This window comes from Schistocerca americana, chromosome 3, assembly GCF_021461395.2.
Source record: "Schistocerca americana isolate TAMUIC-IGC-003095 chromosome 3, iqSchAmer2.1, whole genome shotgun sequence".
Lineage (NCBI taxonomy): Eukaryota > Metazoa > Arthropoda > Insecta > Orthoptera > Acrididae > Schistocerca > Schistocerca americana.
The window spans coordinates 645596662-645623127 of record NC_060121.1 but is presented as its reverse complement, the minus strand read 5'-3'; the positions used below and the strand labels follow the sequence as shown (position 1 = coordinate 645623127).

The window sequence follows — 26466 nt, the reverse complement described above, 5'->3', positions numbered from 1 at the left end:
ACGAGCGGCCACCTGCCCACTGACAGGATGAACAGGCGAGGCCATCCGGCCAGCCTCCACATTGACCCTCCACCTCGAGCGACGCGAACGCGTTGCAGTCCGCCACCGACCCTGAGGTGAGGCCGGCCCCAACTCGCCGAGTACACTAGAAGGTGCATCGGCGGCTGAGTCAGCGGACGCAGCAAGTGACACCTGGGGTGTCTCAAGTGACGCGCCAGACCCTCCGCTGTCGCTGCACCTCGAGGCAGCAGCTTGAAGGCAGCTGACCTTGGGCAACAGCATGCTCAGCTGTTCACGAACTGCGGCCAGTTCCTCCTGCGCCCGCACACAGCATGCACACACCCTATCCATCCTACTGCTAATATCTGGATGTATAGAGTTGCGACAAATCAAACAGCAATATGCGATTGCACAGTTGCGTCACCAGCGCCAGATTGAGCTGCGATATATGAACAATTACTTACGAACTAAGCAATCAAATGACCACGATTATGCCACTGTACAGATATTACCCCTGTCTTAGAACAAATCACAACTGTCTACGCGATGTTACACTCTACCGTTATTAAAATTTGATACTACTCCTTTCTAATTCGAAAATACGCAAAGATCCGAAATATTTCAGCACGCAAGCACACAAACACACAAAGTAATTTGAATTAAACCTGCGGAACTAATACGAAAAACTGAATATACGACTAGGTTCTGCTCGCACACGTCACTCTGCAAGCACAGATGAAACTGCACTGGCCTCTGTCTGCTGCTAACTGACTCTACGAAGTAAACAGAAAGCACTGGCTGTCCAAAACAAACAACTGACTAACAACTCCGCGAATTTATACCTTACAGCTATCAATAAGCAATATAACTCCTCTCAAATACGAGAATATGCAAGGATTTTATGTAATTAAATATGCAAGCGCACAAACACTCAGAAAGAAATTAAGAATCAAAGAACAAAACAAATATGAAAGCTAAATATGTGACTCGCTACTGCACTGCTGCTGCACTACTGCTGCACTGACACTTCACCAGTGTTGGGGGTCTCGTATAAGCCAATGAAGTCTTCGTCGATGATTAAGGAATCATTGACAGTACAAATACAAATTAAACTTGTTCGTGAACTGAACAATCACTTGTTTCGTCAACCATAATAGAAAAATGTTCAGTCGTCTTGATTGAAGCCAGTACCTTTCTCAGCACAGACTTTCCTAGCAGATCAATGATTTTGTTTTGAATATTGTGGGACGTCCACCTATACCCTGAATGCTCTAACCAATCTTTAAAATCAGGTATGTCATTTTATTGGCATTCCAACAATTGAAAAAACTTTGAGTTTACATCTTCGTGCCCTCTAATTGCTAGTCCTTGTTAGCATAGAAATTGCATGGAAGCAAACATTGTCTCAAGAGCTAAACGGCCTTTCTTCATATCACTATCTAACTGTTCATTCAATTGGGAGGCCATACTTCGGTTAGTGACAGAATTTAGTTTCAGAACACTTTCTTTGTGCACAAACGTATTTTCATGAAGACGGAATTTTCCAAAACCTTTTCCCAGTTAGAAAACCCTATGGAAGTAAATGCATATTTTTTGAAGAAAATTGTAATAGATTTTTATCATCTGCCTCTTTGCAGGTTTTGTAAAAAACTTTTTCGGTAGATGCTTCATATTCTAGCCATGTACATTTGATCAACCAAGACTTCTGAAATGATCTTCCCTTACCGGATTGTCCAGTTTTCAGCTGTGTTCGGTTGAAATGATCTTCCCTTACCGGATTGTCCAGTTTTCAGCTGTGATTGGTTCTTGCCTGAAGATGACGAAGCAATTGACGATACAATAATTGTTGGAGGTTGACTTGCAGTATCATCAACTCATCATAAAAAATTTCAGCAAAATTTTCTAATTTTACAAAGCATAATATAAATAATAATTTTCATAAATTATTGCGGGGACTTCAGATCCCCCCCCCCCCCCCCCATCCCCCCCCCAAACGAATTTTTAGGATTCAGTTCAAAATAGATTTTCTTACTTTCCTTAATGTTTTCTGGATCAACAGTCACCAAGGTGGCCTAGAATAACAACAGTTCAGCACTCACAGTTGGCATCTTCTGGTTGTGAGGAGAGTGGTGATGTCGGTGGAGCACAGCCAGCTGCCGATGCGCAGTTGTGTAGCAGAGCAGGAGCTGACCCCCATGACCCTCTGCTATGACAAAGAGGCAGGCAGCTGTCCAGGCAGTGAGATACTAGCATCCTTTAGATGTACACAACTCATGCGCCCTGCTGTGAATTTGCATGCAGTGCGACCATTTAACATGATAGCAGCGAATTGTTCAAGTGAATTTTTATTCCATTTATTGTGAGTTGTCATGGTTGATGGTGGTGGTAAGTGACAAATTTTGCATGTGGACACAAGAGACATAATTTGCAGGATACATGCTTTCAACAAGTACATAGCATGTGTATCCGCATACTGAACCTGTTGCTTCGAACCACCAACAATTCAGTCCATGTCATTGTCTCGACGTGCGTGAACCGTCTTTGTTCTTGGATTGGACTATAGTAGGCTAAAAGGCTACGGGTCAGATCCCAGTTCACCATACAATGCACAGAATGGCCAAGATAGGAGAATGGGTGACAGGATAGGCTGTGAATTCAGAGGTAACAAAATGAAGGCATAATTGACACCAAAATGATTTATTGGAAAGAAGTATATAAGGGTCCTACACAGGAGGAGGCAATTAGGTAAAACTCTCTTGATCTGATTGGAAAAAAGCGCATTCGTCATCTGGAAAGAGCCGCACCATCTTCACTGACACCAAAGTACCAGCACTGGTGGTTCATCTTGTGGGACCTCATTTCCATGTCCTAGCCTCAGGAGGAGGAGGAGGATCAGAAAATGGAGGCTGTTACAGTACCCTCTTTTTTTTTTTTTTTTTCCCATCAGTCTACTGACTGGTTTGATGCGGCCCGCCACGAATTCCTTTCCTGTGCTAACCTCTTCATCTCAGAGAAGCACTTGCAACCTACGTCCTTAATTACTTGCTTGACGTACTCCAATCTCTGTAATCCTCTACAGTTTTTGCCCTCTACAGCTCCCTCTAGTACCATGGAAGTCATTCCCTCATGTCTTAGCAGATGTCCTATCATCCTGTCCCTTCTCCTTATCAGTGTTTCCCACATATTCCTTTCCTCTCCGATTCTGCGTAGAACCTCCTCATTCCTTACCTTATCTACATCTACATTTATACTCCGCAAGCCACCCAACTGTGTGTGGCGGAGGGCACTTTACATGCCACTGTCATTACCTCCCTTTCCTGTTCCAGTTGCGTATGGTTTGCGGGAAGAACAACTGTCTGAAAGCTTCCGTGCGTGCTCGAATCTCTCTAATTTTACATTCGTGATCTCCTCGGGAGGTATAAGTAGGGGGAAGCAATATATTCGATACCTCATCCAGAAACGCACCCTCTCGAAACCTGGCGAGCAAGCTACACTGCGATGCAGAGCGCCTCTCTTGCAGAGTCTGCCACTTGAGTTTGTTAAACATCTCCGTAACGCTATTACGGTTACCAAATAACCCTGTGACGAAACGCGCCGCTCTTCTTTGGATCTTCTCTATCTCCTCCGTCAACCCGATCTGGTACGGATCCCACACTGATGAGCAATACTCAAGTATAGGTCGAACGAGTGTTCTGTAAGCCACCTCCTTTGTTGATGGACTACATTTTCTAAGGACTCCCAATGAATCTCAGCCTGGTACCCGCTTTACCAACAATTAATTTTATATGATCATTCCTTTTCAAATCGTTCCGCACGCATACTCCCAGATATTTTACAGAAGTAACTGCTACCAGTGTTTGTTCCGCTATCATATAATCATACAATAAAGGATCCTTCTTTCTATGTATTCGCAATACATTACATTTGTCTATTTTAAGGGTCAGTTGCCACTCCCTGCACCAAGTGCCTATCCGCTGCAGATCTTCCTGCATTTCGCTACAATTTTCTAATGCTGCAACTTCTCTGTATACTACAGCATCATCTGCGAAAAGCCGCATGGAACTTCCGACACTATCTACTAGGTCATTTATATATATTGTGAAAAGCAATGGTCCCATTACACTCCCCTGTGGCACACCAGAGGTTACTTGAACGTTTGTAGACGTCTCTCCATTGATAACATGCTGTGTTCTGTTTGCTAAAAACTCTTCAATCCAGCCACACAGCTGGTCTGATATTCCGTAGGCTCTTACTTTGTTTATCAGGCGACAGTGCGGAACTGTATCGAACGCCTTCCGGAAGTCAAGAAAAATAGCATCTACCTGGGAGCCTGTATCTAATATTTTCTGGGTCTCATGAACAAATAAAGCGAGTTGGGTCTCACACGATCGCTGTTTCCGGAATCCATGTTGAATCCTACATAGTAGATTCTGGGTTTCCAAAAACGACATGATACTCGAGCAAAATACATGTTCTAAAATTCTACAACAGATCGACGTCAGAGATATAGGTCTATATCAGTCCACCAAATTTTCAACATTCGTCTGTAGCACCACATCTCAAATGCTTCGATTCTCTTCTGTTCCGGTTTTCCCACAGTCCATGTTTCACTACCATACAATGCTGTACTCCAGACGTACATCCTCAGAAATTTCTTCCTCAAGTTAAGGCCGGTATTTGATATTAGTAGACTTATCTTGGCCAGAAATGCCTTTTTTGCCATAGCGAGTCTGCTTTTGATGTCCTCCTTGCTCCGTCCGTCATTGGTTATTTTACTGCCTAGGTAGCAGAATCCCTTAACTTCATTGACTTCGTGACCATCAATCCTGATAAGTTTCTCACTGTTCTCATTTCTACTACTTCTCATTACCTTCGTCTTTCTCCGATTTACTTTAAACCATACTGTGTACTCATTAGACTGTTCATTCCGTTCAGCAGATCATTTAATTCTTCTTCACTTTCACTCAGGATAGTAATGTCATCAGCGAATTGTATCATTGATATCTTTTCACCTTGTATTTTAATTCCACTCCTGAACCTTTCTTTTATTCCCATCATTGCTTCCTCGATGTACAGATTGAAGAGTAGGGGTGAAAGGCTACAGCCTTGTCTTACACCCTTCTTAATACGAGCACTTCGTTCTTGATCGTCCACTCTTAATTATTCCCTCTTGGTTGTTGTACATATTGTATATGACCCGTCTCTCCCTATAGCTTACCTCTACTTTTTTCAGAATCTCGAACAGCTTGCACCATTTTATATTGTCGAACGCTTTTTCCAGGTCGACAAATCCTATGAAAGTGTCTTGATTTTTCTTTAGCCTTGCTTCCATTATTAGCCGTAACGTCAGAATTGCCTCTCTCGTCCCTTTGCTTTTCCTAAAGCCAAACTGATTGTCACCTAGCGCATTCTCAATTTTCTTTTGCATTCTTCTGTATATTATTCTTGTAAGCAGCTTCGATGCATGAGCTGTTAAGCTGATTGTGCGATAATTCTCACACTTGTCAGCTCTTGCCGTCTTCGGAATTGTGTGGATGATGCTTTTCCGAAAGTCAGATGGTATGTCGCCAGACTCATATATTCTACAGACCAACGTGAATAGTCGTTTTGTTGCCACTTTCCCCAATGATTTTAGAAATTCTGATGGAATGTTATCTATCCCTTCTGCCTTATTTGACAGTAAGTCCTCAAAAGCTCTTTTAAATTCCGATTCTAATACTGGATCCCCTATCTCTTCTAAATCGACTCCTGTTTCTTCTTCTATCACATCAGACAAATCTTCACCCTCATAGTGGCTTTCAATGTATTCTTTCCACCTATCTGCTCTCTCCTCTGCATTTAACAGTGGAATTCCTGTTGCACTCTTAATGTTACCACCGTTGCTTTTAATGTCACCAAAGGTTGTTTTGACTTTCCTGTATGCTGAGTCTGTCCTTCCGACAATCATATCTTTTTCAATGTCTTCACATTTTTCCTGCAGCCATTTCGTCTTAGCTTAGCTGCACTTCCTATTTATTTCATTCCTCAGCGACTTGTGTTTCTGTATTCCTGATTTTCCCGGAACATGTTTGTACTTCCTCCTTTCATCAATCAACTGAAGTATTTCTTCTGTTACCCATGGTTTCTTCGCAGGTACCCTCTTTGTACCTATGTTTTCCTTCCCAACTTCTGTGATGGCCCTTTTTAGAGATGTCCATTCCTCTTCAACTGTACTGCCTACTGCGCTGTTCCTTATTGCTGTATCTATAGCGCTAGACAAGTTCAAACGCATCTCGTCATTCCTTAGTACTTCCGTATCCCACTTCTTTGCGTATTGATTCTTCCTGACTAATGTCTTGAACTTCAGCCTACTCTTCATCACAACTATATTGTGATCTGAGTCTATATCTGCTCCTGGGTACGCCTTACAATCCAGTATCTGATTTTGGAATCTGTCTGATCATGATGTAATCTAATTGAAATCTTCCCGTATCTCCCGGCCTTTTCCAAGTATACCTCCTCTTGTGATTCTTGAACAGGGTATTCGCTATTACTAGCTGAAACTTGTTACAGCACTCAATTAGACTTTCTCCTCTTTCATTCCTTGTCCCAAGCCCATATTCTCCTGTAACCTTTTCTTCTACTCCTTCCCCTACAACTGCATTCCAGTCGCCCATGACTATTAGATTTTCGTCCCCCTTTACATACTGCATTACCCTTTCAATACCCTCATACACTTTCTCTATCTGTTCATCTTCAGCTTGCGACGTCGGCGTGTATACCTGAACTATCGTTGTCGGTGTTGGTCTGCTGTCGATTCTGATTAGAACAACCCGTTCACTGAACTGTTCACAGTAACACACCCTCTGCCCTACCTTCCTATTCATAACGAATCCTACACCTGTTATACCATTTTCTGCTGCTGTTGATATTACCCGATACTCATCTGACCAGAAATCCTTGTCTTCCTTCCACTTCACTTCACTGACTCCTACTATATCTAGATTGAGCCTTTGCATTTCCCTTTTCAGATTTTCTAGTTTCCCTATCACGTTCAAGCTACTGACATTCCATGCCCCGACTCGTAGAACGTTATCCTTTCGTTGATTATTCAATCTTTTTCTCATGGTAACCTCCCCCTTGGCAGTCCCCTCCCGGAGATCCTAATGGGGGACTATTCCGGAATCTTTTGCCAATGGAGAGATCATCATGACCCTTCTTCAATTACAGGTCACATTTCCTGAGGATACACGTTACGTGTCTTTAATGCAGTGGTTTCCATTGCCTTCTGCATCCTCATGTCGTTGATCATTGCTGATTCTTCCGCCTTTAGGGGCAATTTCCCACCCCTGGGACAAGAGAGTGCCCTGAACCTCTATCCGCTCCTCTGCCCTCTTTGACAAGGCCGTTGGCAGAATGAGGCTGACTTCTTATGCCGGAAGTCTTCGGCCGCCAATGCTGATTATTTATCAAAATTTAGGCAGTGGCGGGGATCGAACCCGGGACCGAAGATGTTTTGATTATGAATCAAAGACGCAACCCCTAGACTACAGGTACTTTATATACATTGTACACCTGGAAGTTATTCTCTGGTGTATTAACACATGTTCTATCATCCTGTCTCTTCTTGTCAATGTTTCCCATATGTTTGGAAAAAATCACAGTGGAAACATAAGGTTGATGCAGTGCAAGAAAATACAGATTGCTACTTGCTGTAAAGAAGACACGTCGAGTTGCAGACAGACACAATTGAAACACACTTACATAAAGCTTTCAGCCACAGCCTTCATCAGTGAGAGAGAGGGAGAGAGAGAGAGAGAGAGAGAGAGAGAGAGGGGGGGAGAGAGACCATTCGCACACACAAGCAAGCACACCTCACACACACACACACACACACACACACACACACACACACACACGCAACTGCCATCTCCCAGCATCTATGGCCGACATGCACAACGTGCAGCTGAACATAACACACTCGATTTCAATGGCTGCTTCACTGCCAGAGCCATCTGGATCCTTCCCTCCATCACCAGCTTTTCTGAGCTGTGCTGATGGGAGAGTTATTCTTATAACACATTCTCCACTCCCGTAATTATCCCAGCCTCAACCTATGGTAACATACTGACCCCGCATTCCCCATCCAACACACACCCCTGCGGGTCCAGGGGTTAGAATAGGCCCGAGGTATTCCTGCCTGTCATAAGAGGTGACTAAAAGGGATCTCTCACTTTCTGGCCCTATGAGTTAAGGTCCCATTCTATGGTTTGACCTGCCACTTTCAAAATTCTACAGAAGTGCAGGCCATATGGGGAAGGATGCCTTACGTGATGCCCAAGTGCCCTTAGATTCGATCTCTTGTCATAGCTTGGCATCCCCACCTGTGATTCAACTATTTGGGCGAGGACACTTTACGGGGTATGTCACCTTCTTCCGTTGTCTCCTGTCCTCCCTCATCCCCATGACAATATTGGATTTCTCTGCACCCAATATCCAGCACGGTAGCCCGTCCATTGTGGTGGGGCCTTCATGTATCCATTTGGTTGTAACGCCCTGACAACACTGCTGATGCCTGAGCTGTAAACTCCCCACGTGTGCCAAGGAGTAGATGCCTGTCTTCCTGGGGCAACAGGACTCCCAGCAACGGCCATCATGCCAGTTGGCCATTGCTGTGGCTGGGTGGCGCCCTTGAGGAGAGCCCCTGATTGGAGTTGGTGGCATCAGGGCGGATGAACCGCAATGAAGTGGACTAAGTCATCTCTTGCTGGTGACTGTATGGCACCAGTAGTTTCTAAGAACGGCAAGATAGACTACACTGTCGACAGGTATGACCCTAAATCATTTCCCTCCCTCGTTACACCATTGGAGGAACGTAGAGCTACAGAACAGAGTGAGTCATATTCGCCTCGGTTTTTAGTCTGCAGCAGAACCAATGGCAGGGTGTATACGAGCTGGGACAACCGGGAGATCCATGAAAAACCTGGGAATGTTTTCATCTGGGAGAAAACGCTGAAAAAACCGGGAATTTTTTAGAATTTCGAGAATTTTTCATTGTTTTAGTTTTCAGTTAATTTTTTTAAATGGTAAGAACCGATGCTCTAACAAAGGATATTACTGTATCCGGTTATGCAGAATAATACTTCAACAGTAAAACATAAATGAAAGAAAAAAACTAAAATAACTAAAATTGTAAAGGAAATGCAGCATATACGACGACACACAATGCCCATGCAAGCGTCTGGCAACAGCAAATTGTGTCAAATGCTTTAAGAAGACTATGCAATGCTTCATAACAACAAATTGCCTCCGATGAGCATGAAGTCACAACTGTTTACATTAGACTCGCTTTAGCAGTTACAAGCGGGCTCATGCGCATGCGCAGCTGAGTCGCATTTGAGTAGTAGATTCTCCCGCTTCTGGCTACAGGAATGTGGCTGTTGGCTGGGCTGTGCAAGCAGTAGCAGCAAGCAGCGAGATGCTACCGGAAAAGGGGGCGCCAAATTCATGTTCTTCAGGAAGCGCCTTGCATCCAGCGGCGTTTGTCTGTTGATTATTCATATGATTTTGAAACACTTTCCTGTTCGTTTTTGAACACACTTTAAGTTGATTTCTGAAGGAATCGTGAGTTGATTTCTGAATGTGTGCATAGTGTACGTGATGTCTCTGTCAGGAGAATCCTCATCCCATGTGGAAATAAACTTTCTACAGACAAAAGGGGACGGGGCTATACGAGCTGAGCAGAGTAAAGCCCAACAGATGAATGCCAATCGCTGTCTGATTATGTGGTTGATTTGGGTCTGCGAATGATCAGCGTTTTTATAATTACTAGCAAAATCCATAGATTCAGACTACCAGAATGGAAATAAACGACTGACAGGAATAACAGGTGAGAAAGATTACTTATTATCTTCTCGGTGTATCCAAGAAAGTGAAATTTTGACAGAAAATTTTTGGCCAGATCACTACACTAGTAAGGACCAGTTGCACAGTACCTGGCTAGCAGCTGCTTAAGTTCTATTCTGGAAGTAACGCGGAAAACATGTTGTACGAACACGTAATAATGCCTAACCGGAAAATAAACCTGTGATTCTGGCAGGGTTAGTGGAGTTAATCGGCGAACAAATTTTGACCATGGCAGGAATAGCTACAGAATTGGTGATGACAAGATTGTTTGTTAGAACGAGGAAGGAAGAAACGGGGACATCACACAAATTATGGAAGAATAAGATTATTCCAAACTTATATAAAAATTTCGTAATACTATTTTTCTGTCTCATGCTTGAGAAACTGGTGTGTATGAATGACATGTGAAACTATTTCCTAACATAAAGCTTTTTTGCTTGTAGTAGGCCTAAGAGGCATTTGATATTGGTACTTCGTGAATTCTGTCATGTTATAAGAATGGCCATTTGTGCCAAAACAGTCTCGTTTATTTGGTGTGTGTGATACAAAATTGCTGCAATATTAGAAAGGGCTATTTTGTTTTATCTAGCAGACAGTGACAAAATAGATGCAATCAGATCAAGAAACCACACCAGTCTTGGATATTATTTGTGTTAACAGCTTTTTCAGTATTAGATAACGACATACTGATTTTTCATGTAGCAAAACGTTTGACGAACTTTGATGAGGTAATAGATTCTTTTGCAGAAAGGAAAGCACTCCGTGTAAAGCTGTAGCAAGATTACAGAGAGAAAAATGCTAGGAGCTAAGGATTGAAGAAATGTGTACTTTCTTGCTTGTCTCTTGTCTTTATTGGTTTTATGGATCCTATATTTAATTTTATGTCACACAAAACAGCAAGTTATTATCTAATAGGCAATAAAGAGTGCAAATTTTCTGAAAGAGTTCTTGTTCTCCCGATTGTCAAGCCGGCCGACTGGGAGCAGGAGAGGAACCAGAGGACATTTCAATTTCCACTGTCCTGAATATAGTTTGATGGCATTCATTACAAAATATACACGTTTCATTTCCACAGAGCGAAATACAGTGACGTGTGATAGAAGAATGCTTTATGAAGAGGCGTGGCACTGCACTTTGGCACACTTAAGACCAAATAATGTGTCTTACATTTCCTCGAACACATATGTTTTATGTTTCACACTTTTCAGAAAGATGTGCGCTACAAGATGAAGATATTTTTGAAAATTAGATTTTTTTTCAGTATTGTCCTGGTTCGCAAATACCATAGATCTGGATCTGATACGCAGAACAGTCTTGAGTTATAGTGGGTAGTCTCCATGTGACCAGTGTTTACATTTAGTGATTGTGCTGTTTTCTCTTCGTTTACTCTCACGCCAAATGAAAACAAAACGGATATCTGTGGCCGGGAGATATCAAGTGCATTAAAATACATTCACATAATTTTGGAAAATAAAATCTGAAACTAAAAATTGGACTTTTATTAACCATTTCCGCAGAGGCAGTCAATGTATTTGAAGCGAAATGTTTAATGACACAGTACTGGCTAGTTTAAACTGTTCGCTGCATTTCAAGTGCACGTTTTCATCTTCTGGCACATATGGCATTATGCCATAATAAAGAACCAAACATAACATAATACTGTACTGGTGCTCCAAGAAAATTTACATCCCGAAAACCACACTGAAAAGCTTAATATCAGGTCAAGTTCTACTCCATTGGGAATCTGGACATACAAATGTGCACTTTAAATATGTACTCTAAATGTGCACATTTTAGTATGGGTCACGAAATTCTGATGCTCTAGGAGTATCCTCTGACGTCTTGTTTCTTTTATGACTAATGTATGATCTTTCAATGTTTTACACGTACGTACATATGGGCTTCCTACGTCATGATAGCTGCGCAAGTGCGGTGTCACCTGTTATCTGCGCTCTCTGGCAACTGCTGAAATGGGAAAATATTGTGTTCCCGCTGCACTTTCAGTACCACATGTTGAGACTGCGCAGGTCCACTGCATCCAGGTACTCCATGTGCGCCACCTCCCAATTGCATCAACTGTGGAGGGCACCACTCCCCCTGCTCGCCAGACTGCTCAGTACCCCAAAAGGAGCAGAAAATGATGGAGTACAAGACCCTGAACCGACAGCAGGTGACCCTGAAGCATAACCTGCCTCTCTGCATGCTTCATGCTTTCCCAGCCTCACAGTAACGTCATCCTCCAGTGGAATTGTGTCGGTTTTTTCCACCAACTGGCTGAGATACGGCAACTGTTAAGCTTTACTCAGAGGCTAAATGTAAATTCGAAAAATTATGCCCCATTCGGTTGATGCTGACATACGCTGCAGCTACATCACCATCACCGTCCCGAGTGCCAATGGTTCCTCACTTTGTGCCATGAACAGTGGGCCCTCCAGGCAACCAGAATACATCTGCCTCCTTGATGGTAGGGGGCAAATCTTCCTCCGTTGCTCCCAAATCACCTACTCAGGAGAAAGGCCCCCCCCCCCCGCCAACACAGGTGACATCGCCTCCGGCTCCTCTCATGTGGAAGGGGTCCCTTGGTGGGACCCTTTCTCCCAAGGTCTCCACTAATGCCACGACAGACACTCATCAGTGGCTCAAGTAGCCAAAAGCTGCTGGACGAAGAGCTTCGTAGTCTTCCTCCGTGCCTGAAGCTGCTTCGGAGAAATCTTCCCAGTAAGTCCCTACAGAGAAGTGTGAGGGCAAGCAAACTAAGTAGTAGTCTACTAAGAAACAGGACCCTCTGGTGGCCCCAACACCACCACTCACTATCAATTCTGCATCTGAGGCTACAGTGGAGATCTTAGTGTCCCCTGTGGACCTGGATCTCACTGATGCCTCATCCACCATATAAATGGCTACAAATACTCAGTCACAGGCAGCAGGTGACCCTGAAGCATAACCTGCCTCTTTGCGTGCTTCATGCCTTCCCAGCCTCACAGTAACTTCGTCCTCCAGTGGAATTGTAGCGGTTTTTTCCACCACCTGGCTGAGGTACGGCAACTGTTAAGCTTTACTCCTGCTTTCTGCATTGCCCTCCGCAGCTGTAGGAGATATTACAAGAACCATAGCGACTATAATAGTGTGTCAGGTGGAGTTCGTGTATATGTCCTGAAGTCAGTATGCCGTGAACCTGTGCCCCTTCAAACCCCTCTTGAAGCTGTATCTGTCAGGATAAGGACGGCGCAGGAAATAACTATCTGCAACATATATCTTCCTCCAGATGGCGCAGTACCCCTGAACACATTGGCAGCACTGATTGATCAACTTCCTAAACCTTTCCTACTTTAGGGAGATTTTAACGCTCATAACCTCTCGTGGGGTGCACAGTTCTTACTGGCCAAGGCAGAGATGTCGAAAATTTACTGTCACAGCTCGACCTCTGCCTCTTAAATACTGGGGCCGCCACACATCTCAGTGTGGCACATGGCACATATTCGGCCAGTGATCTCTTGGTTTGCGGTCCTGGCCTTCTCCCATCTATCCTCTGGAGAGCACATTATGACCTGTGTGGTAGTGACCACTTCCCCATCATCCTGTCACTGCCCCGGCATCAGGCCCACAGATTCCTGATCAGATGGGCTATAAACAAGGCAGACTGGGACATTTTCACCTCTCCTGTTCCTATTGAATCTCCCCCACATGGTAACATCAATGTGGTGGTTGAGCAGGTAACTACAACGATCTTTTCTGCGGCAGAAAATGCGATCCCTCACTCTTTAGGGTGCCCGAGGTGTAAGGCAGTCCCTTCGTGGTCGCCGGAAGTCGCTGAAGAAATTAAGGAGCATGGACGAGCTCTACAGTGGCATAAGCAGCACCCTTCCCTGGAGCACCTTATAGCCTTTAAATGGCTCTGTGCCTGTGTTTGACACCTTATGAAACAACGGGAGAAGGAGTGTTGGGAGAGATATGTCTCCACCATTGGGTGCCACACGTCACCTTCCCAAGTTTGGGCAAAGATCAGACACCTTTTCAGGTACCATGCCCCAACAGCTATCCCCAGTGTTACCACAAATGGTGAGTTACGTACCGACTCAAACGCGATTACCGAGCACTTGGCGGAGCACTTTGCTCGAGCCTCTGCATCAGAGAATAACTCGCCAGCCTTTTGCACACTCAAACAGCGGCAGGAAGGGAACATCCTCTCATTCACTACACGCTGCAGTGAATCCTATAACGCCCCATTTACAGAGTGGGAGCTCCTCAGTGCCCTTACACATTGCCCCGAAACAGCTCCTGGGCCTGATCACATCCACAGCCAGATGATTAAACATCCCTCATCTGACTACAAGCGACATCTTCTCGTCATCTTCAACTGGATCTGGTGCGATGGTATCTTTCCATCGCAGTGGTGGGAGAGCACCATCATTCTGGTGCTCAAACCCAATAAAAACCAGCTTGATGTGGGTAGCTATCGGCCCATCAGTGTCACCAACATTCTTTGTATGCTGCTAGAATGTATGGTATGTCGGCAGTTGGGTTGGGTCCTGGAGTCACGTGGCTTACTGGCTCCGTCAGGACGGCTAGCAACGGGAGCTTTTAGGATGAGTCCAGTGACCAGTATCCTTGCGGAGGCTGGAGTCCCTCCATTGCAGGTCAGGCATGCACAACTGCTCCCCAGTTACGTTGCACACATTCTTAGTTCTCCTGCGCATACAAATTACCGTCTCCTTTTCCCACCCATGGCGGTTCATATCCTGCATCGGCAGCCAATGTCTGGGCTTACGATTCCAGTTCACGTCCGATCCCTTGTATCTGAACTGGAGTCCTTGCCTTTACCATGTATACTTGAGGTCCAGTTGCATACATCTCCATGGTGTACACCTAGGCTGCAACTTCACCTGGACCTTTCACATAGCCCAAAAGACTCAGTTCACCCTGCGGCTCTCCGCTGTCACTTCATCTCGATTCTTGACATGTACTGAGGCCATGAAGTGGTTTACACTGACGGCTCAATGGCTGATGGTCACGTCGGCTTCCCGTGTGCCCATGTAGGACATATTGGACAGCATTCCTTGCCTGATGGCTCCAGTGTTTTCACTGCAGGACTGGTAGCTATATCTCATGCTCTTGAGCACATCCATTCATGCCCTGGGGATTCGTTTCTTCTGTGTAATGACTCCTTGAGCTGCCTACAAGCTATCAACCAGTGCTACCCTCGTCATCCTTTCGTAGTGACCATCCAGGAGTCCATCTATGCCCTGGAATGGTCCGGTCGTTCAGTGGTGTTTGTGTGGACCCCAGGATACATCGGACTCCTAGACAACAAACTTGCTGTGACAGGCTGACCAAACAGACTACACAGAAATCGCTTATGGAGATCAGCATTCCAATAACTGACCTGCGTTCGTTTTTACGTCAACAGGTTTTCAGGCTTTGGGAGACGGAATGGCATAGTCTCAGTACGCACAACAAACTGCGTGCCCTTAAGGAGACTACGAATGTGTGGCAGTCCTCCATGCGGGCCTCTCGCAGGGACTTGGTAGTTCTCTGCTGGCTCCGAATTGGCCACGCTTGGGCGATCCACAGCTACCTCCTGTGCCATGAAGTCCCGCCTCAGTGTTGACGCGGTGCCCGGATGACAGCGGGTGCACTGTCCCACTTTGAGTGCTTTGTTACAAAATCTTTGGTTACCGGACTCATTGACGCAAATTTTATCAGGCAACGTGTCTCGGCTGGTTTAGTTTTACATTTTATTCATGATGATGGGTTTTATCATTTGATCTAAATTTTAGCGCATTTCCTTTGTCTCGCTGTGCCCTCCACCCTAGTGCTTTTAGGGTGGAGGTTTTAATGTGGTGCAGAGTGGCTGGCTTCTCATTTTTATTCTCATGATCAGCCAGCCATGGTAATCTGTTATGTCGTTTTAATCTCTTCTACCTGTTTCTTGCGTTTCTGTGGTTTTCTTCTCCCCTTTTTTCCATGTAAGTGTTTGTTGCCCTTCCATCGCTCTTGTCCTTATGTGTGTGTGTATATATATATATATATATATATATATATATATATATATATATATACAGCGTGGTGGTGCAGCGGTAAGTGCTTGGGTTCGTAATCCGAAGGTCGCCGGATCGAATCTCGCTCCATGCAACTGTAATATATATATATGGTTCGTAATCCGAAGGTCGCCGGATCGAATCTCGCTCCATGCAACTGTAATATATATATATATATATATATATATATATATATATATATATACACACACACATAAGGACAAGAGCGATGGAAGGGCAACAAACACTTACATGGAAAAAAGGGGAGAAGAAAACCACAGAAACGCAAGAAACAGGTAGAAGAGATTAAAACGACATAACAGATTACCATGGCTGGCTGATCATGAGAATAAAAATGAGAAGCCAGCCACTCTGCACCACATTAAAACCTCCACCCTAAAAGCACTAGGGTGGAGGGCACAGCGAGACAAAGGAAATGCGCTAAAATTTAGATCAAATGATAAAACCCATCATCATGAATAAAATGTAAAACTAAACCAGCCGAGACACGTTGCCTGATAAAATTTGCGTCAATGAGTCCGGTAACCAAAGATTTTGTAACAAAGCACTCAAAGTGGGACAGTGCACCCGCTGTCATCCGGGCACCGCGTCAACACTGAGGCGGGACTTCATGGCACAGGAGGTAGCTGTGGATCGCCCAAGCGTGGCCAATTCGGAGCCAGCAGAGAACTACCAAGTCCCTGCGAGAGGCCCGCATGGAGGACTGCCACACATTCGTAGTCTCCTTAAGGGCACGCAGTTTGTTGTGCGTACTGAGACTATGCCATTCCGTCTCCCAAAGCCTGAAAACCTGTTGACGTAAAAACGAACGCAGGTCAGTTATTGGAATGCTGATCTCCATAAGCGATTTCTGTGTAGTCTGTTTGGTCAGCCTGTCACAGCAAGTTTGTTGTCTAGGAGTCCGATGTATCCTGGGGTCCACACAAACACCACTGAACGACCGGACCATTCCAGGGCATAGATGGACTCCTGGATGGTCACTACGAAAGGATGACGAGGGTAGCACTGGTTGATATATATATTAATGAATTGCTTATGCATGTTGGTGAAGGCGGATCGCTCTCCAATTGTACCGCCTCCATTTTTCCGTTTGTTTAACGGGGTGTACCAAAGCTGTCCCGTCCGCACTGACTTTCGACGATGTTATAAGTTGCACTAGGGACCGCATCTACCTTCTTTCGAAGTTAGCAGGCAACTACGCTGTTATGGGGCGGCTCGTTTCGGCCCATTCAACATCTGTCCTTCAAGTGTAACGAGCGAGTAACGGAGTTTATATTTCATACCTGCCACAGCAAGTTTGTGTTCGTGGGGTCTCTATTGTAATTCGAACGTTTGACTTACGCTATACGTATTCGTTTCTATGTCTTCCGTTAACTATACGTGGTTAACATTATGAAGACAATTAATAACATTTGTGAAATACAACTTTGTTTGCGGAAAACATAATGATGTTCGAAGTCGCCAGTTTTTCCACGACAAACGACTTTCAACAACTTATTATAAGCATAATTGTTGCAACTGATTGCCGGGAATTATATATATGAATTACAAAAACAAATACTAAAAAAAAAAAAAAAAAAAGTTGCATGGAGCGAGATTCGATCCGGCGACCTTCGGATTACGAACCCAAGCACTTACCGCTGCACCACCACGCTGTAGAAAATTGCTAACCGTAGAGAGTATTTCACCACAACGGTTTCTTTGAACTGTCAATTTTCTCGAGAACGGCTGAGAAGTGCATCTTGGTGCTTTGCCACATTACACCTCTGGCCATGAGCTTTTATTATGCGCAGTATGAATCGGATCTGAATTTCACAATTGGCGGCCTCCCCTTGTCAGTCTCTCTCTTTCAGTATATCCTGCAAGTCTTTATTGCTTTAACTGAGAATAGAAATGCCATTTGCAAATCTTATCGTTGATATACTACCAATCATTACTAATATATAAATCACTCACTTCTGCCAAATATCTTTCAACTTTTTGGCATTGGTGTCGTCCCCAGATGACATTTTCTATGTTTTTCCTACTCCAGCTGCTGATAAACAACTATGAAAACACTTACAATTTTCAGAGTTTCATCTTCCATTTTTACAGATGTGATGTGCACATACTGGAACTATTTTGTGTACCTACGACCACTCGACTACATTTTTTGTGGATCTGCTCTGTGCAATCGTGCATGGTGCTGCACCTCGTAACGTGGACATGGCTTAATGTTTGCACTCTCACTGCACTAAAATTTATTTAATACATTTTCCAAAATTGCTTTAATTTATCAACACCCATTATCCAATGTACAAAAATTGCTTGCTTTTTGATGTTGAAAGCACAATTAAATTAGCTTGAAGTGATGTTACTAATGTTCCTTATGGTCTAAGAGTTATCTAAGACTTACAACAACAGAAGCAAATAATTTATTTTTCTGTCTTACCTTGTTCTTGTTACAGATGGTTTCCATAAAGTTGTGTCAATTGAAAGTGGTGGTTTGAAAGTTGATAAAGACGAGATGGAATTTGCACATCAGTGTTTCCTAATGGGTCATCCTTACCTGTTGGAGCACATTAAAAGGAAGGTAGGTACATTATTTTTAGAATAATTGTGTTTAGAATAGATCACTATACTCAATTGAGTCGGGAATTGAAAAAAAACTAAGGCTTGTACTGCTTTTGCTTTATACTTGCTTCTTCTGTGACTGAATTGCATATGGATGAATTAGAAGTAGATTCAGAAGCTGAAGGCATAGTGAAGAAATCACATTGATGAATTACAAATAAGGCAATGTAATTTTTTTTTATTTTCTGGCCATTCTCCCTCACTTGAAAAAAGATATATATGAAGGTGACCTGAAAGACTGAGTCTTGGAACTCGTCTTGATCAAGAATTCCGGAAGGGTAGCAGTTTTATTGGTTTAACAACCACTTACATATGTTTCACTTTCATTTCTTCATGTAGCAGCAGCTTACAGTGTAATTTAAATTCTCATTTATTTATCCGTAAATTCGTCAGGTTCTGTGAGAACATAGATAGCCAGAGTTATGTGGAATGAGTCACTACGTGATTCACGGAAAACTGATAAAATTTAAAAGTAATGGAGAGGACTATAAAAATTAGAGAAATAAACATTTACTGTACTGTATACAGCAGTACTTCACCATACAAGGCTCTCAATTACTGCAACAAATACCTGTCCACAATAAAATTAGTGTGCCAAAGGAGGCCTTTACACGTAGTTCAAAACATAACAGTATTATGAAAAGAATAGTTACTACTCACCATACAGCAGATATACTGAGTTGCAGACAGGCACAACAAAAAGACAATCAGAAAGTGAGCTTTCACCCAATAAGGCCTTCATTGAAAATAGACTACATACACACTCACATAAACGTAACATGGCCCCCCCCCCCCCCCCCCACACACACACACACACACACACACACACACACACACACGACCACAGTCTGTAGCTGGCAAAGCCAGACTGAGCAGCAGCACATGATGTGAGAGTTAACTGGGGGGGGGGGGGGGGGGGGGGGAGGCTGGGGTAGGGAGGAGGAGGAGGCAGAAATGGTAAAGTAGTGCTGCTTGTGGGAGCGTACAGGGATGAGGTGGAGCGAGGGTGGGACAGCTGGGTGCATTCGGAAGGTTAGACGGAGGGGGGGGGGGGGGGGGGGGGGGGTAGCAGAAAAGGAGAGAAGTAAACAGACTGAGAGTGTGTTGGTGTAATAGAGGGCTGTGTAGTGCTGGAATGGGAAGAGGGAATGGGGTAGAAGGGTAAGGAAAATGACTAACGGAGGTTGAGGCCAGGAGGGTTACGGGAACATGGGATTTACTGCAGTAAGAGTTCCCACCTGTGCAAATTAGAAAAGCTGGTGCTGGTGGGAAAGATCCAGATGGTGCAAGCTGTGAAGCAGTCATTGAGATGAAAAATGTTTTTCATTGTCTCCAACTCCTACCTACACCCAACACTTGGTTGCCTCTCCCATCATGCACTGCTACTTGCAGTCTGGCTTGTCGTTGTGTGTGTGTGTGTGTGTGTGTGTGTGTGTGTGTGTGTGTGTGTGTGTGTGTTTTTTCCAGTTTCTATGAAGGTTTTGTTGGCTGAATGCTCACTTTCTGACAGTCTTTTTGTTTGCCTATTTGTAGTTCAGCATCCCCACTGTATGGCGAGTAGCAACTATCCTTTTCTTAATATTGTTACACTTCATCCTGGATTTTCCCATGTTTGATAGTTCAAAATATGTGATTTGTGTTGAATTTGGTATAATTAGAAGACAACCAGTAGACTGGACACAACTTTATTCCACAGGAGCGTGGCTTTTTTAAAGTATGCCCACACATCACTGCATTCCTTCTTTGTTAGGGTGGTCATGGGTTATTGAGACATCCATGCTGTCCTCATTTGCTGGTCCCTGGCTAAGGTGGCATGCTGCAACGGGAGCATATGGCCGGAAGTGCTTTGGGTGCAGACACATTCTGCACACATCTTCCCATGTCAAATCATATGGCAACACCAGGGCACCTGGGTTGTTTCCATGTTGACCTCAGACATCGGCTCTGGCGATAGTGCTCATGATGCTGATGTTACAAAAAAACCGTCAACCATCTGCTGTTTTGCAATATCAATGTGGAAACAAAGCAATTCCTTCTGATCAAATCCTGGATCCGGGGCGGGCTCTGAAGGTGGTCACACACACACACACACACACACACACACACACACACACACAAAACTGAGGTGCCATGTGTGGAGGATACAGCACTGCCGAATGTGCAACCATTTAAAAGTAAGTGTATGCGTCACTGCAATTGTCATTCAAATTTTTCATTTCTGCTGGAAGTATGTTGAAAGCAAAACCTGCAGAATAGTACATACCTTTATAAACAGTGGTTGAAGAAGTGTCGTCAAGGTGTTTATCATTTCTCTGGCCAGTGTTTATTGTTTGAGTTTTGCAGTTACTTTTGAATGAATCTATATTATTTACCATAGTAATTCACAAAAATATTAAGAACTTCAAAAGTGCAAGTGCTTGTTAGTACAGGGCACTATTGTTTTCATAATAAACAGAAACTTCCTTCTCTGAGTGGTTTGTTAACTTGCATCAAAAATGGAGTGTTTGAATATTATTTCTTGACACAATATATACAACAAAATGAAAGAATGAAATTCATAATAATGTTTTGTAGTAATCTAAAAGTACTGTGTGAAGCTGTGAAGAGCAGACAGGAACTAACTGGAAGTTCACTGTGTGTATTTAATTTTTGTTACAATTTTTTTAAATGCTGTAATTATTGATTGTTATCGGCTGGCAATATATTATTTACAGATACCTGTTAACAAAACAGAAGATGGCCGTTCGGGAACAAAGCCAGAACTTGTAAATAAGGTTTTAAATGAAGTAAAAAATATGAAAGGACGTCAGGACACTTTGGATTCTCAACTTGCTGCAATGAAAAGAGAAAATGAAGTTCTGTGGAGGGAAGTGGCTGTATTAAGACAAAAACACATGAAACAGCAACAAATTGTGAACAAGGTTGGAGATTACGGATGTAAGCTTTACGTAAAGCTCAAGGTCATTTGTACATACACTTACATGTGTCTGTCGCTTACAGTTAATTCAGTTCCTCGTATCAATGGTGCAGTCGTCACGAAATGGAGGCATTGGAGTGAAGAGGCATTACCCCCTTATGCTCAATGATATCACAAATCGACCAAGCAAGTCACCCAAGCTGAGTGAAGACACTTCAGAAATGAATTCTGTTACAGTAAGTGTGCCACTGAAAAATTCTGTCTTCTGCTAGCATATCTTTGTAGTACTTATGGTTCTTTTATGTAGGATAATCACTCTCCTACTGGGCCAGTCATTCATGAATTAGATCCAACAGAACTGCTGGACGACTGTGGAACAGTTACAGAAGAGATGCCTAACAATGATTTCCTAGCATCAAAGTAAGTGTTCAGTTTTCCAAACTTGTGTATATTTTTGACTGCATATAATATTGAGTTTCATAGAAGCTAATAATTTCAGTCTATACAGTGCTGAAATTGGTGAAGTGCGTAGTCCAGCATCTCCTGCAGAGAAAACTCAGAACACGAGAAACTCTACATTGGAAGATCCTGATGTACTGTTAGAACTGGCTGAAGAATATCCATTAAATCCAGAAATTCTTATATCAGTTTCTGAAACAGATAATTTGACAGAAAATGTATCAAAAACACAGAAATCAAAAGTGAAAATAGAAAGTTCAAAGGCAAAGAAGCGCAAAAGTAAACTGCTGAATAATCTTAAACATAAAACTGTACCTCAGAAGAAATATCAACTTGACAGGTAAGCACATCAATACACCACAAATGAAAATATCAGACAAGGTTTTTTTTTTTTTTTTTTTTCTAAAGAATGTCTTTTTTTGTGCCATGAGTAGTAAAAGTAGTGTTGTTAAAATGATGTTTTTCATGTTTGATAATACTTGCAGTTATAAAAACTTGTAGTAAGGCTTCATATTAGTACCGAAATTTGACCACACACTATCTATCGTAAATAAGGGAGAAATACAAGCCAACATACATCTCAGATATGTAGCAAGAATGTTGAGGCTCAGTGTACACTGACAGAAGAAGGGATGAGTTCAAATGTTCAGAGCTAGGGGATTCTCTTGTCCGCTAAAGTCTCAAGAAAATTTGTAGGCTTTCAGGGCCAGAGTTCATCTCATCTTGTAAAATATTGTAAAAGGTTTTGACCACTGTACGAGAGATGACTGAAATAGTGAAGTCCTCCACTAACTACAATGATGGTTTAAGGAATCCATTATCGTGGCTGCCAGCAGTAGCTAGTGAACGAATACACTGAGCTCAAGAGGTAGCCACAAACACTTCTGTGGAAGATACACAAGAAACTGACCATATCCTAACTGCCACCAGACACCATGGGAACAATAAAATCCACATCTGGATTACCACTGTGGGTCAGTAAAATTTGATCTTAAATTTAGTCAATAGAGATCATCAGTTTTCTTCCTCTCCAACTCTAGCATCCAGTCATGTGTGAATCTTATACACTGCAGAGCTGGAGTTTTTGTTTTATAAGGCAGTGAATGGTGGCATTGAAGAAATGTGCCTCATTTCTTTGAAGTGTATTTTTCAGTGGTTATCTACGGTAATTATTTCTTTTAGCCTTAGTCTTTATCTTAAGAGTGATCGTAGTTTATTTTATTCTTCAGGTCCATTACACTGGAGAGAGTTAATGACAAAGTAAACTCCTACGTATATGAAAATAGTGGGAAGACAATACCAAAAAGTGGAACAGATGACATTGAGATATCTTTGGTGGCTGCAAATGATGCTGCTATTTCTGCTATTAGTAATGCAGCAGCAGCTGCTGCAGCAGTAGCAAAGACTGAGACTGATACATTAGGATCATCAGATTGCAAAACATTTGTTCCAAGTGAGCCTTTGAATATTGACAAAGTGCCACCATCCAGTGCTTCAAATGGAGAAGTGAACTTGACTCTTGCATGTGCTGGCAACAATGCATCTGAGAATTTTATTAACAGGTGCGGTTATTTTGAGTTACTTGCAAATTTTTTTTTTTTTTTTATTTCTAATGTAATTTATTCATGTTAAGCTCCTGTATTTCCAGTAGCTTTTTATATTTGTAAATTCACAAGGAGCATTCTAGCCTCTTCCAGTAATTACAGATACTGAAAATGCAATTATGTTACTTTAATTATTTGTGGCAGTGTAAATAAATTCTTTTCCTTACTTTTTTAATTAAAAAATTGCTATAGTGTAGTTTTCATTCAGTTTCAGCATAAGTAATATGTAGATACAAAGTTTCTCTCTTCTAGCTTATACTGTGTGAGCTGGTACAGTTGTTATGTTATGGAATTGCATCTTTCCAGTCATCCTAATTTAGTTTTTTTCATATAAACCATCACACATAAGTACTGGAATGCATCCTTTGTTTAGGCTGTGACTGATTCTTTCCACTCATCTCTGCTCTTAAGACCTTATGTCCAAGAGGCATTTTTTTTTTTTTTTTTTTTAATCTGAAAAGAAACACACAATTTTGTATATATTTCAGGTACAAATTGGTAGGACAGAATGGACAGTGGGAAATAGATGTTTCAAGAACTTATGTGAAAAGCACTGCTGAAAATGTGTTTGCTATTGTGTGAAAAAAATATTCTTTGTTTCATGTTAATGCTCTTGAAAGCATCCACTTCTTTAATTGAAAAGATATCGTTCTATTATTTACCAGTTGGTACCTTCCATGACTCTGTAGCTAATGCTCACCACTTAGTCCCAAAGAAGCATTAAAATAATAATGAACCAGTGGTTTTTCTGACAAGTGAGAGGACATAGTAATTGATATTTAGGCAGCTATAAAGTGATGGTAGAAGATTTTGACTTTAAGATATTGTGTATTTTCTGCGTAGTATTAGGGCAGAGTGCGTAGTGGAACTTTGAACTGTTATAGGAAAGAGGCCATACTCTAAAACTGTTCCAAACCATCAGATGAATATGTTTAACAATGAAAATAATCAATTATGATAATATAATATAAACATATAGATAAAAAAATCTACTCACCAAGTGGCGGCAAGGGAACATGCACACAAAAGGATTTAACTTTGGAGCCAGTGGCTCCTTCTTCTGGCAAGAAGAGTTGGAAGGGAAGGAAGAGGGGTGAAGGAAAAGGACTGGAGAGGTTTAGGGAAAGGGGTACAGTTCAGAAAAGTCACCCAGAACCCCGGGTCAGGGGAGACTTACTGGGTGGGATGAGAAGGAAAGACTGTTTGATACAGATTCTACATTTAAGAGTTATCAGTGTCAAAATAGCAGCAGTAGTGGATGAGTGATTAGAATGACACAGTCTTCATCAGGTGCAGAAATCTCGCCCACTTTCACACAAGCACAATACATAGGCAGTGGTGAGGGAAGATGCTGGTACTGCCTGTAGTAACGGCTATGGATGTAGTGGCGATCGACTAGGGCTGTTAGATGCAACTGTGCAACTGTGCTGATGGGAGCGGGGGGGGGGGGGGGATCGGATGAGGGAGAAAGAGGAGAGGAGAGGAGAGAAGTAAAGAAGGGGAACTACTATGCAGGATAGATGGCATGTGTGTTACTGGATTGGGAGCAGGGAAGGGAATAAGCAGGTGAAGGACACACAATGCCTGAGGTTGAAACTGGTTATAGGAATGAATGATATTGTGAAGAGAGAGTTCCCTCTTGCACAGTTCAGACGAGTTGGTGTCCGTGGGAAAAATTCAGGTGGCGCAGGCTGTCTGAAGCAGTTGTTAACATGAAGTACAACGTGTTGAGAGGCATGCTGAGCAGGTGGGTCGTCCAGCCGTCTCTTGGCCACAGTTTGACGATAGCCATTCATGTGGACAGGCAGCTTGTTCGTTGTCATACCCATGTAGAATGTAGCACAGTGGTTGTAGCTAAGTTGGTAGATCACATGGCTGCTTTCACAGATGACCCTGCCTTTAGTTGGTTGTGAGGGGGTGTGGGATACCTGCAACAGGGCTGGGAGATGCCTGTCAGGGCTGAAGGTGGTGGTGGTGGTGGTGGTGGTGGTGGTATGTACGATGTGTGGAACAGATCTTGCACCTAGGTCTGTTACAGGGATATGAGCCATGAGGCAATGAGTTGAAAGCAGGGTTAGTGTAGAGACAGACAGTGAGATTGTTTAGGTTGTGTGGACAGTAGAAGACCATCATGGGAAGGGTGGGGAGTATAGTGGGGATGATATTCCTCATTTCACGTCATGTGTACTAATTTTCTCTGTTAGCTCAAACCATTCCTCTTTCCTCAACAATGTCTACAGTTTTGGAACTGCTTGTGTTAATTCCTTTACATCCATTTCTAATATCTTTGACAGCGACATGACACAGCGTTTAGTACACAGATGTCACTTTCAGGAGAAGTGGGGGTTCAAATCCCTCTAAACATCCGATTTATTGGTTTCTGATTATGTGGTTTCTGTAAATTAATTATATTGAATATTTAAATGTTTTATTTGGAAGAGAGAAAGTCACAAAGTCAATTTCCTTCCCCACCTGAACCTCTGATCTATATTTAATGACCTTTATTTATAGCCTAATTTTGTTGTATTGTGGGAACTCATTTATCGGGATCTGATTGACCCATAGCATTTTCCTTAATAGGGCAGTAACTGGACAGTGTTTGATTGATACTCAAGATCAATAGTGGCAACAATATACGCCCAGAATCATTAAATTTAAGTTCACCCAGTCACCTTACACATATTCTGACAATTTTTCAGTTAACAAGTTGGCATTACCTGTACAGTACTATATTGTCCCCTTTTGTTGTGAGTGTAAAATGACATTAAAGAGAAAGAAGGCGGTAGTGTCCATGGACAAAAAGTTAGATGCACTGCCAAGGACGGATAAAAAAGAATTGTAGAAAAATATTGCTGACATGTTTTACATTGAAGCATTGTTTTGATTCCATGATGCTCACAAGGAGAGGTTCCCAATGGTGGGATTAACT

At 42.7% G+C, this 26466-nt stretch overlaps 1 protein-coding gene across 5 annotated transcripts in view; it reads left to right on the top strand.

Moving 5' to 3' along the window:
* The window catches only part of LOC124607461 (heat shock factor protein), a 164799-nt gene that overhangs the window by 59956 nt on the left and 78377 nt on the right, over positions 1 to 26466 (top strand). For 4 of the 5 annotated variants that reach the window (XM_047139802.1, XM_047139800.1, XM_047139801.1 and 1 more), the window contains exons 3-8: positions 18392 to 18516; positions 21272 to 21478; positions 21558 to 21710; positions 21782 to 21894; positions 21974 to 22273; positions 23163 to 23495. In XM_047139802.1, the coding sequence (XP_046995758.1) occupies positions 18392 to 18516; positions 21272 to 21478; positions 21558 to 21710; positions 21782 to 21894; positions 21974 to 22273; positions 23163 to 23495 (1231 nt within the window). The remainder of the gene's footprint in view (positions 1 to 18391; positions 18517 to 21271; positions 21479 to 21557; positions 21711 to 21781; positions 21895 to 21973; positions 22274 to 23162; positions 23496 to 26466) is intronic. The other variant, XM_047139799.1, reaches the window with a different exon arrangement.